The sequence below is a fragment of the Xenopus tropicalis genome, chromosome 6 (assembly GCF_000004195.4).
Source record: "Xenopus tropicalis strain Nigerian chromosome 6, UCB_Xtro_10.0, whole genome shotgun sequence".
Classification (NCBI taxonomy): Eukaryota; Metazoa; Chordata; class Amphibia; order Anura; family Pipidae; genus Xenopus; species Xenopus tropicalis.
This window is the reverse complement of record NC_030682.2, coordinates 125,142,964-125,159,295: the sequence shown is the minus strand read 5'-3', so window position 1 is coordinate 125,159,295 and position 16,332 is coordinate 125,142,964. Positions and strand designations below refer to the sequence as shown.

General features: G+C 40.7%; 1 protein-coding gene across 2 annotated transcripts in view; it reads right to left on the bottom strand.

The window, feature by feature from the left end:
* lrrcc1 (leucine rich repeat and coiled-coil centrosomal protein 1) overlaps positions 1 to 16,332 on the bottom strand; it is an 80,638-nt gene that overhangs the window by 8,760 nt on the left and 55,546 nt on the right. For both annotated transcript variants that reach the window (XM_031903468.1, NM_001197231.1), the window contains 6 exon segments: positions 7,719 to 7,867; positions 6,792 to 6,996; positions 5,189 to 5,328; positions 2,747 to 2,948; positions 1,754 to 1,939; positions 812 to 986 (listed from right to left, as the gene is read on the bottom strand). In XM_031903468.1, the coding sequence (XP_031759328.1) occupies positions 812 to 986; positions 1,754 to 1,939; positions 2,747 to 2,948; positions 5,189 to 5,328; positions 6,792 to 6,996; positions 7,719 to 7,867 (1,057 nt within the window).

Sequence of the window (16,332 nt, the reverse complement as noted above, 5' to 3'; positions counted from 1 at the left end):
CAATTTCCTTTTTGTCTGTTAAAAACATAACCTTGTAATTGATCCAAACTAAGATGTAATTCATCCTTTTGATAAAGCAATCCTATTGGGTTTATTTAATGTTTAAATGATTTTTAGCAGACAAAGTATGGAGATCCACAGTATGGAAAGATCCCTTATCCAGAACACCCCAGATCCTGAGCATTCTGGATAACCACTTAGATTGTAAGCTCTACGGGGCAGGGACCTCCTTCCTACTGTGTCTCATACCACATGGCACTTATATATATTTATTGTATTTATTTATTATATCACTTGTCCTCCCTGTGTGCAATTTTTTATTCTGTAAGACTGTACAGCGCTGCGTACCCTTGTGGCACTTTATAAATAAAGTTATACATACATACAGGTCCCATACCTGTACTGCTAATTTAAGAATTAATTTGGTCTAGAATACTTTTTACATTACTTTCAGTCATTTCTAATTTCCATGCTGCCCCTCCATTCTATGCTAATGCTTCTACAACTGATACCACTTTTGACAAAAATATGCCACAGTCCTATTTCCTACCTATTCAGTCTGGTACTCTTCACTCCTATCTATAGAACACATACAAATTTAGACATTGTAATTTATTATAAGCCCATCTGACACACCTAGGTTTTCCCAAAACTATGCCCAAATAAACATAAAAGTATACATGCAAAATGGAGTATGCATTAAGTAAAATAATACTGCCTAGTTAAATTTCCAAATATGTTTGAAGAAACCGGTACTGAAAGTTACAGAGCCCCCACACACCTACCCACCAAAGTGAAATAGTGCTTTTACCTTGTTGTGTTAGCTCTTGCCCCCAGATTTTCCTCTCTGCTTTTAATCCATCTATCAATGACTCCTGGGCAGTGAGCTGTGAAATCAGTTTTGATTTTTCTTGCTTAAGAAGTTCAATCTGAACAGTTTTCTGTCTTCCCTCTTCAGCCACTTTTTCCAGAGAGTGTATTTTGCTCTATAAGAACATGAAGAAATGCTGATCAGCGTCACCCACTGAATGAGCAATTACTCAAAATCTGTAGCCAGTGGAGGATGAAATGGCACTCAATGAATGATACAGAACAATGTAGATTCATAAAACTATTAATTTTTGTCACCGATTTTTTCCCCCAACTCTGGGGCCAGATATCTACTGGCCCGGTCAGAAAATCCCATTGAAAGAGGACCATGTCAGCTTATTTATGTGGTCCTCTCCTGACAGGTTTCCCTAGTGGTGAGGGTCGTGCTATCATATGATCCCAATTTGACCATAAATAATGGTGGATAAATCAGATAAAGAGTATGTCTAACTGTAACCCACTGACTGGCTGGACATAACCATACTTGTCAGCGATACAATCGCTTAGATGAGACAAGCAAAGCACAGCCATTTGGTGTTACTGTGGGCCAGTAATGAAATGTTCCTGCAGCAGCAGCAGCAACCTCAGATATTCTCGTGTACTAAGTTCTTGAAAAAAACTTTGGAAAAATAATTAGAAAAATTAACTCCTAATGAAATTACAGAATTACCATAACTAAAATGACCCAAATCAGTTGTATGTTGGGAAGAAAAAGGCAAACTAAGTTGGCAGTTTGAAGGTACAAAAAAATAGGATAGACTGGGAGGGTGTGAAAAAACACATTATTTCACTTTTATAAAAAAACTGCCTCTCTGAGTACATATAGCCTTATACATTACTACATAACACTACATGTAACCTGTAATAGAACAAAGGTACTGACTTTTAAATCACTTATGATATCTTGTTTAGCCTTGGTGATCTCTGCAATTCTTGCTTTCTGTTCCTTCACCATGGCAGTAAGCTCCTGAATTAAAGTGGCCGATTGCTTTTCCTTTTGCAGACAGCGGTTAACAATCTCCTTATGCTCTGCCAACTCTGCAGCAACGTTATCGAAACCATCTTTAACCTGCATCACATGAAAACAGAGATATCTTGCAAATTACGTGTCTACACGTACATAACTAATTTGCTGTTGCCGGAACATTGTTGTTCTTTCACATTATTTTTAGCATTTACATTTGAAGGCCTTTAATTGTAATTTCAGAGAAAATATTTTATCCTCACTGGCCTTATTTCCAAATGTAAAAAATTTTAAAGAGAAGGAAAGGTACAATTCTCTGTGGGGAGTTCTAAAATGTTAGGCACCTCACACATCACTTACCTGATACCCCAAGGCTGCTGCTCCTGTTTGCAGAAAACTGTACCGGCCCGGGGTACCTGCCGGGCTTTTTACTTTACTGTGCATGCGTCAGCGTGGGAGTAACAAAGAAAGAAGACAGAAGGAAGAGGATCACTCGCTCACCTGGGATATCAGGTAATCAGTTCAATGAGTAGGGATTGTTCTGAACTTACTTTTTGTTTGTTATTTCAGTTAGGAAATATCAATTTTTTGTTATTTCTTGACTTAACCAGGCAAATCTATAAGCCCTCCCTTGGGCCCTTACATAGACTTATAATACGCCAAGTATGTAAGGAGGAATCAATATTCACTCTGAAAAGCAGTTATCGGAGTATTGGTATTCACAGAGAAAGACATCAGGTAGCATTCAAGCAAATACAGACACAACAAAAGAAGCCCAGATTCTAATAAAGCTGCTGATCAAATAACTAAAATGAAAATTCTGTCTTTCCACAACACAAACTCAGTTACAAGCCCAAAAATGATCTCTGTAACATGTGTAAATACACAGGCACTATACCACTTTAACATTACATCTTTAAATCTTCCTGCTTCAATGATCAAGGCCGCACGAAACTCATCTTCTAGATCAGCGTACTGCCGAGTCAGCAAATTCATCTTCTCTTGAAATGAATGTATTTCTTGACTGTGGCGATGTGCTTCTTTGGCCATTTCTTTAGCCAGCGCATCCTGAAATTCAGGCCCATTAAGTGCAACTCTGGCTTCCAGTTCCTTTCTACAGGATGCAAATATATCAAGTATGAACTACACAGGGTTAAAACCACAGCACTGATAACAGACTACTGTTATGAATAAGACAATAGAACATTCATAAGTAGGATTTATATTACCTTCATTCACATTCCATCTTTGCAATTCTACTGGCACAAAACTAAGGGGCTAATTTATCAACATCGCACAAAAAATCCCAAATTCAAATTCTGGGTTTCAAAAACGGACTGTTTGATATTTGATATTTAAGTGTAAAAAAATTTAAATACTTTAATGTAAAACTGTGGTATAATGTAGAAGTCTACAGGAGTTGTCCTAGGCAAAATATAAGCTTTTTTTTTTTTTTTTTTTTTTTTTAAAGAGTTTGTAGGCTCATTTAAAATGATGAGTAGAATGCGAATTTGCACTGGAGTTTTTTCATGGTTTAATTCGTTCAAGTTTTTTTTAAATTATTATTATTCAAAAAGTGATAAACAAGCCTCCCCATTTCATGCAAGTGCAATGTGCAAGGGAAGCCCAGTACATATCAACTGGTCAGTGACAGGTGGTACATGACTCCCATGCATCTTGTACCTCATACACAGCACAAGGCACAACTGCCACACAGTAAGATTATTACTACAGTACTACAGACTTATCTTGAATCTAGATAATAAATCTATTATAAAGCCTCCATGGATCTATAGCACATGTGTCAAACACAAGGCCCATGGCCAAATCTGGCTAGCTTGGCTGTTTTATGTGGCCAGTGGTGACTGTGCCTGACCGTTCAGCTGATCAATAGCCTGACTGTGCTGCTCCAATTGGCTGCTTTTACATTCTGCCCTGCAGGAGGCATGGTACGTATTACGTCATTTCGCACCACGCCTCCTGCAGGGCAGAACGTAAGAACGGCCCTTGGAGCAGCGCAGTCAGGCAATTGGTCAGCTGCACGGTCAGGCACAGTCACCACAGGCCACATAATGACCCTCTGCTCATCTAGATTGGCCAGGCTCTCATCCAGTCCTGTACAGACTGCTTTGTGTGTTATTTTCAGAACATGATTAATGCACAAAGATGCTGTGTGATATGGTGTTTCAGAGTGAGGATAGATCTATCCTTTACTAAGTATCTTATCTTTACTAGTATCTTAATAAAAAAATTTGACCCACGACTTAGCCTGTATTTGAGATTTCGGCCCCTTTATATGATTGAGTTTGACACCCCTGATCAATAGGCTCAGTAAGGATCTGCTACCGTACCTTATTCCATTCTGTTAGGTTTGCTAGATGTTATGACAAAGTGAACGATTAATAATATTTTAAATTCATACTTCTACTGCAGTTCGAGTTTTTTTTGCACTTAAAACAGTCCTCTAACATTCTGTGCTTTATTATATAACATCAAGTAACAGAGATCCTCTATTTGCAGACTTCAGAGGTTCCAGTAGCATTATTTGGCAGAGCATGCGTCATACAGAACTTAGCAAAGAAACATAAACCCCACACATTTATAACTACATACAAGCATGGGACCTGTTATCCAGAATGCTTGGAACCTATGGTGTTCCAGATAAGGGATCTTTACGTAGATTTCCTGGTATACAGAACTGTTCCAGAAAACTTGAGACTCCTGCTATTTATGGGATAAAAGACTGTGATAATGCACTGGCAATAGTCATCACTACTTCTTTAATAGAAAAAAAATGGTCAACTCACAACTGGTACTCTGTACCTAACTAGGGGGGCACCCACTAAGTTTGAGAGCCCTGGCTCTAGTCTCCTGTGATGGCAGCCACCTGGTAATTTGTACTGGGTAACACTGTGTTGCTACTCTGCCATTACTCTGTCTGCCTTAACTGTTTAAATTGTCAAAAGTGTTAAACTTAATAAAAAAAAACATATCTAAAGCTTCTTATAAAAGCTTCTCTTTCAAGTCCTCATTCAGACTAAATTTGTCGCTACCTAAACATGACAATTATTTAAATTACATCTGTAAATACTTTCCATATTGGTGAGCAGGCAACAAAATACATATATTTGCCCCCCTCCCCCATACAAATCACCTGCAGCAATTCACATAAAAATAAATAGTGGGTGAAAAATCCCTGTGCGTAGCATTACCTTTATAGGGAAACTAACAGAATGCTGTTGTACATGTTTTTCACAGGTAACTTACTACTGAAACTCTTATAGAGCAAGCTGCAAAACATAATTATAGTTTTCTTTTTAATTGGCAATAATATCAAGAACATTCATCAGCTACCTGTGTAATTGCTCCTTTGACGTAAGCAGTTCATGAAGCTGATGAACTTTTTCTTTTTGCTGACGAAGAGAGGCTCGAAGCAAGTCTATTTCTCTTTGGGAAGCTGATACTTTGCGCTCAGCTTCTTGGACTTGTTTCATCTGTGGGAAAAGAAACCCTGAGCGTTTTTTTTCACTTGTCACATCTGTGGCTGGAATAAAGCAGCTAAAAGACTTTTCACTACTTAAAATAGTTCCTACAATATCATTGCTGCTTTCTGTGTAGCACATGGCTCAGCTTCAATAGGCGAAGGGGATGCCAGGGACCCCAGAACCAGATATCAGGTGCAATTTTTTGAAGAGGAGCACCAATCCTGAAAGCATGTAAGATACTAGGAATACTAGGGAATGCCCAAGTGATCTTACTTTCTTTTTTAAACCCAATTTGAAAAAATGTTATAGTCCTAGATTAAGGAGCCTTAGCTCCCGCAAACAATGATTATAAGGGCTCTGGCACACGAGGGAGTTTAGTCACCCGCGACAAATCTCCCTTGTTGCAGGCGACTAAACTCCCTGATATGCCATCCCACCAGCCATTTAGATTTTCGCCGGTGGGATGTCATTTCGGGGAGATTAGTTGCCCGCAACAAGGGAGATTTGTCGCGGGTGACTAATCTCCCCCTGTACCAGAGCCCTAAGGGTGAAAATACATAGAGCTACTAATAAAAGCTACTTCTAGCGGCTACTAAAATAGACAATGCTGATCATTTACTGATAACAGTATCAACATGTGTTTTAGAAGAGGCAATTCTCAGTATTGTCTATAGCAGGGTATTTTTTGGCGTTCAGTAGCCGTGAAAAAGTAGCTGCTACTAGTAGCTCCGTGTGTCTTCACCCTTAGAGAGTTGTAAATCAACAATGGCTTACAGACTACACTAGCATTGTTAATTAGGCACCCTTCATTAAGTATGCCACGTATAATTTTGCCCTTGGGATAATTACACATTGTACTGCACTGCTGAGCATCTGAAATGGGGTTTCACCACCCAAAAACACAATTTTATTGTCGAAACTGTGGCAAAAGGTACTTCTTCACCTTCGCCCACCGCTGATTATTCTTCACTCACAGTAGTACTATAGAGAAAATGCAATTTGAAGATGATTATTCTTGGTAGAATATCTTAGGTAAGACTTTTCAGAGGCTAAAGAGGCATGTTCCTTAATGCTTTAGATTATAAACACTTGCGAACCTGGCTCCATTAATTCATTTTTATTCTGGACCCTTTGCTTGTTAAAAAATTATGACCAATGTTTGTTATAAATTAATGTAAAGGGTACTATACAAATGATATTATGATGATAGCCATGTTGCATATTTAATACCGTGCAACTGCAACAGCCCCTGCATAGATGACCATTATCCTGCACGTAATGGGAGGGGGGGAAACAATGATTAGATAGGGATGTTTTTGAGCATGATCTCTTCTCTTTTGCCATAACCCCATTAATTGTAATGGGAAAGTATTGAAAAGTCCTCAAGTTTCGTTGCAGAGTGCCAAACTTTCTCAAGCATACAAAGCGAGCAGTATGTACTTCTATAGAAATGATATATGCTATATATATACCTCAAGGGCTGCTTGTTGTATACGTTGTGTCTCCAGTTTAGCTAATGTATCATCCATAGATTTATACGCTCTTTGATAGTCTTCCTCCTTGTCTTTCAATTTCTTTAGTTCATCTGCAAGTTTTTGATTCTCTTCTTTCAAATGATGGATCAGTTCCTGGAGTTTAGATTTTGCACTTTTTTCCTTAAAAAGCAGTTCTTTTATCCTAAGATGTAGCATTAAATAAAACCTAGGTTACCACTTATCTACAGAACACATTTTATGTTCCAGTTTGGGGTAGCATCATTTGAAAAGAAAGTCATCTCAACGAGGCATTTTCAGTGCTATTTACCTCTCTCAGCAAATATATAAAATAAACCAGTTCCCCTATGCTTAGCTGTCCAGACTCACACTCTTACTCCTTTAGCAGTGATATTATGTGCCTCCAAAAACACACCTAGAAGCTCCCAATCTTCTTTTATGCTTATTTACAGCACATGCTCTGGGCTGCTGTCAGCTACTGAATTTTAATAATATAAAAGTCACAATACAAGTCTATTTAGTTATTAATTTATTTCACATTACATGACCTTTAAACTGCCACAATACCTTAAGTTTTCTCTGAATTATGTCAGTTCAGTGGGAATAACTATGCCAGCATTGTTTATGGTATGTTAATTTACATTATAGCAAACTTAGGCAGCTGTTCCTACTAATGCTCTATCTATAGAAATCAATTACTAAGCACATTCATTGGCAAGGTCCAAATTACATTATTTATACTGCCAGTCTGCTTTTGCTGTCAATAAAGCAACCAGAAACAAGCAACATGGCAAATATAACTTTAAAATAAAAGGGAGCCATGTCTAATAGGAAAGCAAAGAAGGATATTTACCCTTATGAAAACTGTGAAGGGTTATAGCATCTTTTAATGTAAAGCCTTCTTACCTATCAGTGGTATAAACAGCCATACTGTTAACGTCTTTTTCTTCTTTGGCCTGGTTTTGTAGTTCCTTTATACTATCTGTTAACTTCAAGACAACTTGTTCAGCCTTCCACCTCCTTTCTCGTTCCTGGTCCAGATCTTGCACAAGTGCCTGCAAAACAATGCATGTTGAAAGACCACTCACACCTGCCATAATTCATAGAAAGAGGTTAGGAAGAGGCTCGCAAAACTGATTTAAGGATAACTTAGTTGCTTAGTTTCTAAATGGGGCCTGAGACTGTTGTAAGGGCAGAAGTAATAAGTGCCTAATGAGGAAATGCAGAAAAATACAGAGGGGCTGATATTAATAACAGATAATAACTAGAAAGGGAAGTTTGAGAACAAACTTTATGTTGGGTTGAAAACGTGAAATCACAAAATGAAATCTGATGTTGGCTCCGCCCACTTTTTCTAACCTTGGACCACAGTTATATACTAGAAACCACTGTGCAAAGTTTGGGGACCATGGTTTTATATTTTTATAGTGTCTGAATGGCAGCAATTTAAATTTCCCCACTGCAGTTACCCAGTGACTTACAAAGTTTAGGGACCCTAGGATTAATAGTTAAAGAATGACAGCAGTTTAAATTTAAACCAATAAAAGTCAATTGGTAAATTGTGATTGGTGGTTGGTGGGTGTGCCCCCTTTTTCTAACCTTGAGTCGAAGTCACCCAGTGACAAACAGTGGGCACCCTGGCATAAATAGTGTGAGAATGAGAGCATTCTAAATTTAAACCAATAAAATTCATTGGATGAAATCTGATAGTGGCCCAACCCACTTTTCCTATTTTTGAACTGCAGTCCCCCAGTGACCAACCCTGCAAAGTTTGGGAAAATAAAAATTGTGGGACCAACAGCATTTTACACTTCACCATTGAAAGCAAATAGGTAAAATGTGATTGGCTGTTGGTGGCTCCGCCCACTTTTTCCTAACTTTGCACTGCAAATACCCAGTGACTAACTTTGCAAAGTGTAAAAACCCAGGAATTAATACTTAAATAATTACATCAGTTTAAATATAAACCATTGAAATTTAATGGGTGGAAATGGATTGGCTGTTGGTGGCTCCATCCACTTGTTCTAACCCTGAATACGTAGTCAGACAGTGACTGACTGTGCAAAGTATGGGAACCCTGATATAGTGTGAGAAAGGCAGCATTTTAAATTTAAACCAAAAAAAAAATTCAATAGGTGAAATCTGATTGGCTGTTGGTGACTCCACCCACTTTTTAAAAGCTAAAAATACAGTTCCCTAGTGACCCTGGTGTTAATACTGTGAGAATGGCAGCAGGTTGAATTTCCCCATTGAAAACCAATAGTTAAAATTTGATTGGCTGTTGGTGGCTTTGCCCACTTTTTCTAACTCTGAACCGCAGTTACCTGGTGACTAGCTCTGCAAAGTTTGGGGGCCTTAGTATTAATATTTAAAGAATGGCAGCAGTTTAAATTTAAACATATGAAGTCTATAAATGAAATCCGATTGGCTGTTGTTGGCCCCACCCACTTTTCTAAACTTGGAACATAGTCACCCAGTGACAAACTGTGCAAAGTTTGGGGACCCTGACATTAAACATGTGAGAATGGCAGCAGTTAAAATTTCCCACTGATAACAATGAAAGAAATGTGATTGGCTTTTGGTGGCCCTGCCCACTTTTTCTAACCTTGAGTACGAAGTCACCCAGTGAGTGACTCTGCAAAGTTTGGGGACCCTGGGGTTAATACTGTGAGAATGGCAGCAGGTTGAATTTACCCAATGAAAGTCAATAGGTAAATCTGATTGGCTGGTGGTGGCACTGTCCACTTTTTCTAACCTTGAACCGCAGTTACCTGGTGCCTTACACTGCAAAGTTTGGAGACTCTGGTGTTATTACTGTGAGAATGGCAGCAGGTTGGATTTCTGCCAAGTCAATAGGTAAAATCCAATTGACTGTTCACAGCTCCACCCACTTTTGGGCATCCAACAATCATCATATTTTCATTCAGGCTGACCCCATGATTATGTGATTCAATGTGACTTTGGGGTCATCCAACAAATTCAAGTTTGGGGGGTGCAGCTTCAAAGCTGTAAGAGTGGCAGCAGTTTGAAAATCTTCCCTGTCAAAGTCAATGGGAAAATTGGGGGGTTCGGAGCGGCGCCACAAAAAGACAGGCGGCAGAATCTCTTAGAAAAGCACAAGCAACCTGCTCCGCTATAGGGCGAAGAAGTGTGGAGAGTTTGGGTGTTGTACCCCTAAAACTGTAGGAGGAATAGCAATTAGAAAATGAGGGGCGCTAAGAAGAAGAAAAAGTGGAAGAATAAAATGAAGTCGAAGAAAAGCAGGGCGGGGTTTTCAACCCAACACAATAAACAAAGAGTTGGGAAAATAAAATGGGATGTAATTCTGTGTAATACACATATTCCACTCAGGTACTGTATTTCAGCTGAGGTTTAGGTTCTATAAAATAATGAAAAAGGGTAGCAAAAGTGTTACTCCTAAACTGATAGAGAGATAAAAGATAGACAGAGAGAGAGACTGATAGACAGACAGATATGGACATAGACAGACAGACATAAATAGACATAAACAGACACAGACAAACATAGACAGACATATACAGACAGACACAAACTGAAAGACATATATAAACTGAAAGCCAAATCCCTTGGGCCGTATGGTGGCTCAGTGCATAGCACCTTGAGTTCAGTTCCGAGCAGGACACTTCAAGCCGCGTAGGAGTCTCTATGTCCTCCCCGTGCGGGCAGTGGGTTGCGCCCCCACAGCACAAAGACATAAGTTGCCAGTTACAGTTCCCGGGAGTTGGCCGCTCCCAAGTTTTTTATGTGCAGTCAAAGAGTAGTTTTATCACATATAAAAGCCAAGTGCCTTAAGTCATTACATCCATTGCAATTTACCTATTGCACCAATCATATACAGTGGAGGCCATTATTGCTGCTCTCCATCTTTCTTTGTCTTATTTGGACAAAACAAAATACTTATGTAAGGATGTTGTTTATTGACTTTAGTTTTGCTTTTAACGCTGTTATTTAAGAGAGGCTAATTCGTAAGCACTGTAAAACTCCCCCTTATATATAGTTTAAGTTCATTTTAATAATTACCACAATGTGGGTTATAGGAGAGAGAGTTTACATAGTTGATGGCTGGCCAGCCAATATCAATTGGGAGAAGTGCCTTCACACACACACACACACAAACTAAAGCAGAGCCATTTTCTGAGCCAGCCTCACTCTCACACACACACAGCATCATGTGACCAGGCTGGGGCTCAGAGAAGATACAAGGGAACAAGTTTCAGGCTGCAGTAACTGCCAGAGAGACGGCCGGTATTATCAGGAGAGAGACCCAGAATCAGCACAAGCTGAGATCTTAAACACCATTATGGCCACCTGGGGCACTTGTACTTGCCCTGTTTGAGGGGGAAATTCTGGGGGGCAAATGCCTCCTTTGTCTCTTACCGTGGATGCCAATGCTGCTGACAGTAAGAAACCATAAGAAACTAGAAAGGGAAGTTTGTTCTGAAAAAAATGAAGTCACTGAATGGGCTCTGTCCACTTTCTCTAACCATGGGCCACAGTTATATAGTAAAAACCACTGTGCAAAGTTTAGGGACCCTGGTTTTAATAGTTCTGAATGGCAGCAACTTAAATTTCCCCACCGAAAGTCAACAAGTGACAACGGTGATTGGCGGTTGGTGGCTCCACCCCCTTTTTCTAACCGGGAACTGCAGTTACCCAGTGACTAACTCTGCAAAGTTTAGGGACTCTAGAATTAATAGTTAAAGAACGGCAGCAGTTTAAATTGAAACCAATAAAAGTCAATAGGTGAATTGTGATTGGTGGGTGTGCCCACTTTTTCTAACCTTGAGTTGAAGTCACCCAGTGACAAACAGTGGGCACCCTGGCATAAATAGTGTGAGAATGGCAGCATTTTAAATTTAAACCAATAAAATTCAATGGATGAAATCTGATTGGCCGTTAGTGGCCCAACCCACTTTTCCTATTTTTGAACTGCAGTCCCCCAGTGACCAACTTTGCAAATTTTGGGGACTCAGGCATAAAAATTGTGACAGCATTTTACACTTCACCATTGTACCATTAACATAGTAAATAGGTGAAATGTTATTGGTTGTTTATAGGCTCCGCCCACTTTTTTTCTAACTTGAAATGGCAAATACCCAGTGACTAACTCTGGAAAGTTTAACAACCCTGGAATTAATATTTAAATAATGGCAACAGTTTAAATATAAACCAATGAAATCTAATGGTGGAAATGGATTTGCTGTTGGTGGCTCCTCCCACTTGTTCTAACCCTGAATATGTAGTCAGCCAGTCACTGACTGTGCAAAGATTGGGAACCCTGACATAAATAGTGTGAGAAAAGCAGAATTTTAAATTGAAACAAAAAAAAATTCAATAGGTGAAGTCTGATTGGTTGTTGGCGGCTCCACCCACTTTTTCTAACTCTGAACCGCAATAACCAGGTGACTAGCTCTGCAAAGTTTGGAGACCTTAGTATTAATATTTAAAGAATGGCAGCAGTTTAAATTTAAACATATGAAGTCTATAGGTGAAATCTGATTGGTTGTTGTTGGCCCAGCCCATTTTTCTAAACTTGGAACATAGTCACCCAGTGACAAACTGTGCAAAGTTTGAGGACCCTGACATGTGAGAATGGCAACAGTTAAAATTTCCCCACTGAAAACAAATAAAGAAATGTGATTGGCTTTTGGCGGCCCGCCCACTTTTTCTAACCTTGAGTATGAAGTCACGCAGTGACTGACTGTGCAAAGTTTGCGAACCCTGGCATCAAACCAATAAAATTTAATATAGGTGAAATCTGATTGGCTGTTGGTGGCCCCGCCCACTTTTTCAAAAAGAAAACTGCAGTCCTCTAGTGACCAACTGTGAAAAGTTTGGGGACCCTAGTGTTAATACCGTGAGAATGGCAGCAGGTTGAATTTCCCCATGTAAAGTCAATAGGTAAAATCTGATTGGCTGTTGGTGGCTCCGCCCACTTTTTCAAAAAGAAAACTGCAGTCCTCTAGTGACCAACTGTGAAAAGTTTGGGGACCCTAGTGTTAATACCGTGAGAATGGCAGCAGGTTGAATTTCCCCATGTAAAGTCAATAGGTAAAATCTGATTGGCTGTTGGTGGCTCCGCCCACTTTTTCAAAAAGAAAACTGCAGTCCTCTAGTGACCAACTGTGAAAAGTTTGGGGACCCTAGTGTTAATACCGTGAGAATGGCAGCAGGTTGAATTTCCCCATGTAAAGTCAATAGGTAAAATCTGATTGGCTGTTGGTGGCTCCGCCCACTTTTTCAAAAAGAAAACTGCAGTCCTCTAGTGACCAACTGTGAAAAGTTTGGGGACCCTAGTGTTAATACCGTGAGAATGGCAGCAGGTTGAATTTCCCCATGTAAAGTCAATAGGTGAAATTTGATTGGCTGTTTGTGACTCCGCCCACTTTTAAAATCTATAACTGCAGTCCCCTAGTGACCAAGTGTAAAAAGTTTGGGGACCCCAGTGTTATTACTGGGAGACTGGCAGCAGGTTGAATTTCCGCCAAATCAATAGGTTAAAATCTGATTGGCTGTTCACAGCTCCGCCCACTTTTGGGCATCCAGAAATCATCATATTTTCATTCAGGCTGACCCCATGACTGTGTGATTCAAGTTTGGGGGGTATGGTCTCAAAGCTGTAAGATTGGCAGCAGTTTCAATTTCCCCATTAAAGTCAACAGGTGAAATTTGATTGGCTGTTGTTGGCCCCTCCTACTTTGGGTCATCCAACAAATGTTGCTGTTTCATTCGGGGTGACCCTATTATTATGTTATTCAAGTTTAGGGGGTGTAGCGTCAAAGCTGTAAGTGTGGCAGCAGTTTGAAAATCTTCCCTGTCAAAGTCAATGGGAAAATTGGGGGGTTCGGAGCGGCGCCACAAAAATACGGGGGGCTGGATCGCTTAGAAAAGCACAAGCAACCAGGCTGTGACACAAAGGAAGGAATTTTCAGGTTCTTTGCTTTTCACCACTGGCGCAGTGTACTGAAGACTCTGATCAGTGAGGTTTTCTTAGGGATACTGAAATTTAGTTTTAAGAATCTGTTCTGTTAAATGTACGTGATTGGTGACTGGGAAGTTATTAAGCCAATTAAAAATATTTTTTGGGGGGCGTGGCGTGGGGCATGCACTTGTTAGAGCTCCGCTATTGACCCTGCAAACATCCTGAACAACCCGCCACTAACATTCTCAACGGAGACAGAACCCTCTGTGAGACAGCTGCTACCCCAGAGAGAGCAGATGGGGCAACACAAGGCACATAAATGAGCCCGTCTCGAGAAATATGCCCGGGAAACAAATCAAAATGGCGCAGACTCGGACGAGGCCACAAACAGCTCTGACCAGACCGTGAGTACTGCCGACAACGCCGCATCCCCACGCACAAATACCACACTGGGGGCAACCCCGCAGAGCACAGAACCAACCCTGCGCAATGTGATGGCAGAAATCAGCCGCTAATAGCTCTTGCACTTCGCTTATTAATACTAAAACAGAGGAGATCAAAATAGACCTCTCTAATATAAAATCAGACTTGCAAAAGGTGCGCGAAAGCACCACTGCAGTTGAGTCCCGAGTCAGCAATTTGGAGGACTCGTGCAGAGACTTACCTAACCAGTAAGTCGATCGGGCACACAGAGTTCCAACTAGGCAATCATCTCCAGGGGCACCTCCTAGACCCTTAATTGCCAAACTACTAAATGCCCGGGGCCGTGACAAGATTCTCTCCCTGGCCAGGACACAAGGCCCTCTACGCTTCCAAGCATCCACCATTTCTATTTTTGCTGATTACTCCATGGAGGTACAGAGACAATGCTCGCAGGCTTTCAAAGCTGCGTGAGGCTGGTCTCCCCTATACGATGCTCTACCCTGCTAGGCTCCGGGTGCAAGCTGAAGGCCGCTTTACCTTCTTCACAGCGCCACAGGAGCTCAATCTGTGGCTGGATGCTAGAGGAGTGCGTCCCTAAAGGCCCCTGAGTGGACTGCCTAGGGAAATACTTGCCAAAGATCACCTTTTATTTCCTTGCCGGGCCAGGCCTCTACAAAGTGCGGGTTATGCACCCGGTCACAGTAAGGGTCATTGCGGGCCTAACGCAATGCTGATTTTTTACCTAAGGTGTTGTTCTAAACTTTAATACCAGCTCCTTCTATTGGAAGCTTAACGGAGTGGCGTGACCCACCCCAATATTGATCAGAGTTATGGTTTATGTTAAGGGACAAGTTCTACCCAAAGTTGGGAACCAGGTGAAAGGGGAGGGGGGTAGGTTTTTGGGAAAATTTCTTTTATGTGTTACTTCCCAGCACGAATGTTGGTATAATGTCAATATGCAACTATATGTAAGGTGTTATGTAATGTACTTAAGTAGGTATTACCTCTAAACACTTACCTAATCTCAGATCATGGCGATTAGGCTGACAAGTTGGAATGTGAGAGGTCTCAACTGCTGAATTAAGCGTAGATTGGTACTAGACTTCCTTAAAAGACACTCCACCTCAATTGCCTTCCTTCAGGAAACGCACCTGACAGGCTCTAAAATGTTAGCCCTCAAACACCCGTGGGTAGGATGGGCCTATCATGCCACCTAATCCACACACTCTTCAGGGGAGTCCATTCTCATAGGCAAATCTGTCCCCTTCAGGTTTGACAGCATCAAGACTGACCCTAAGGCCAGACTTATTTTTTTACACTGCTATTTCTAGTCATGTGAAATACTCTTAGCCAACATCTACATCCCCCCACCTCAATACACTATGAAAGTACTTACTTCACCCTTGTGCCTGAGATGTGGCTCTGAGGTCGCCACACTAATACACACCTTATGGAGTTGCCCAAGCTTAAAACAATACTGGGGCGAAGAAAAAAAAGGTAAACGTAAAAAATAAGAGCAGTGTAAAGTAGGCTTACAGTCTTAGTTGTTTGGGAGGCAGTTACAAATAGAGAAGTTGGTTAAAGCACGAAGGATCGTTCCAACCCTCCACTGACGTTCAGGGCTGAATTGTCAAATATGGAGGTACAAACAATAGGATTTCTACCTCCTTCTGCCGATTCAACCCTGAAGGCAGATTTTGCACAGGTGCCTTCTCTGGCGCTCGATCAAAACCTTCTAACCTGCCTGATAGGCGAGTCGACCGATATCAGCAGCCTCCTGCGACATCGGTCGCCTTACCAAGATGCCATACATGCACCGAATATCGTACAAAACTAGGTTTCGTACAATATTATTGGTGTGTGTATGGCCGGCTTAAGGGGAGAATATGAAACAAATCAGTTGTTTTCAGTAGAGAAGTGAGTTACCCAGGGTGACAGGGTCACTTCAGACCAGAGAACAGAAACAATGGGGCAGTACCCCCATGTATGCAAATAATCTCCTGTATCAGGTCACCCTCTAAAGCACGTGGGGGAGCAAATAGGATTAATAGCATATTTGCGCTTGGGGGTAAGGTACCAGTGATATATCACTTTATAAGCAATTTCCTCAACTCCTACGTTGGGAGAGAATTTAAAACCATTTAATATTAAGTA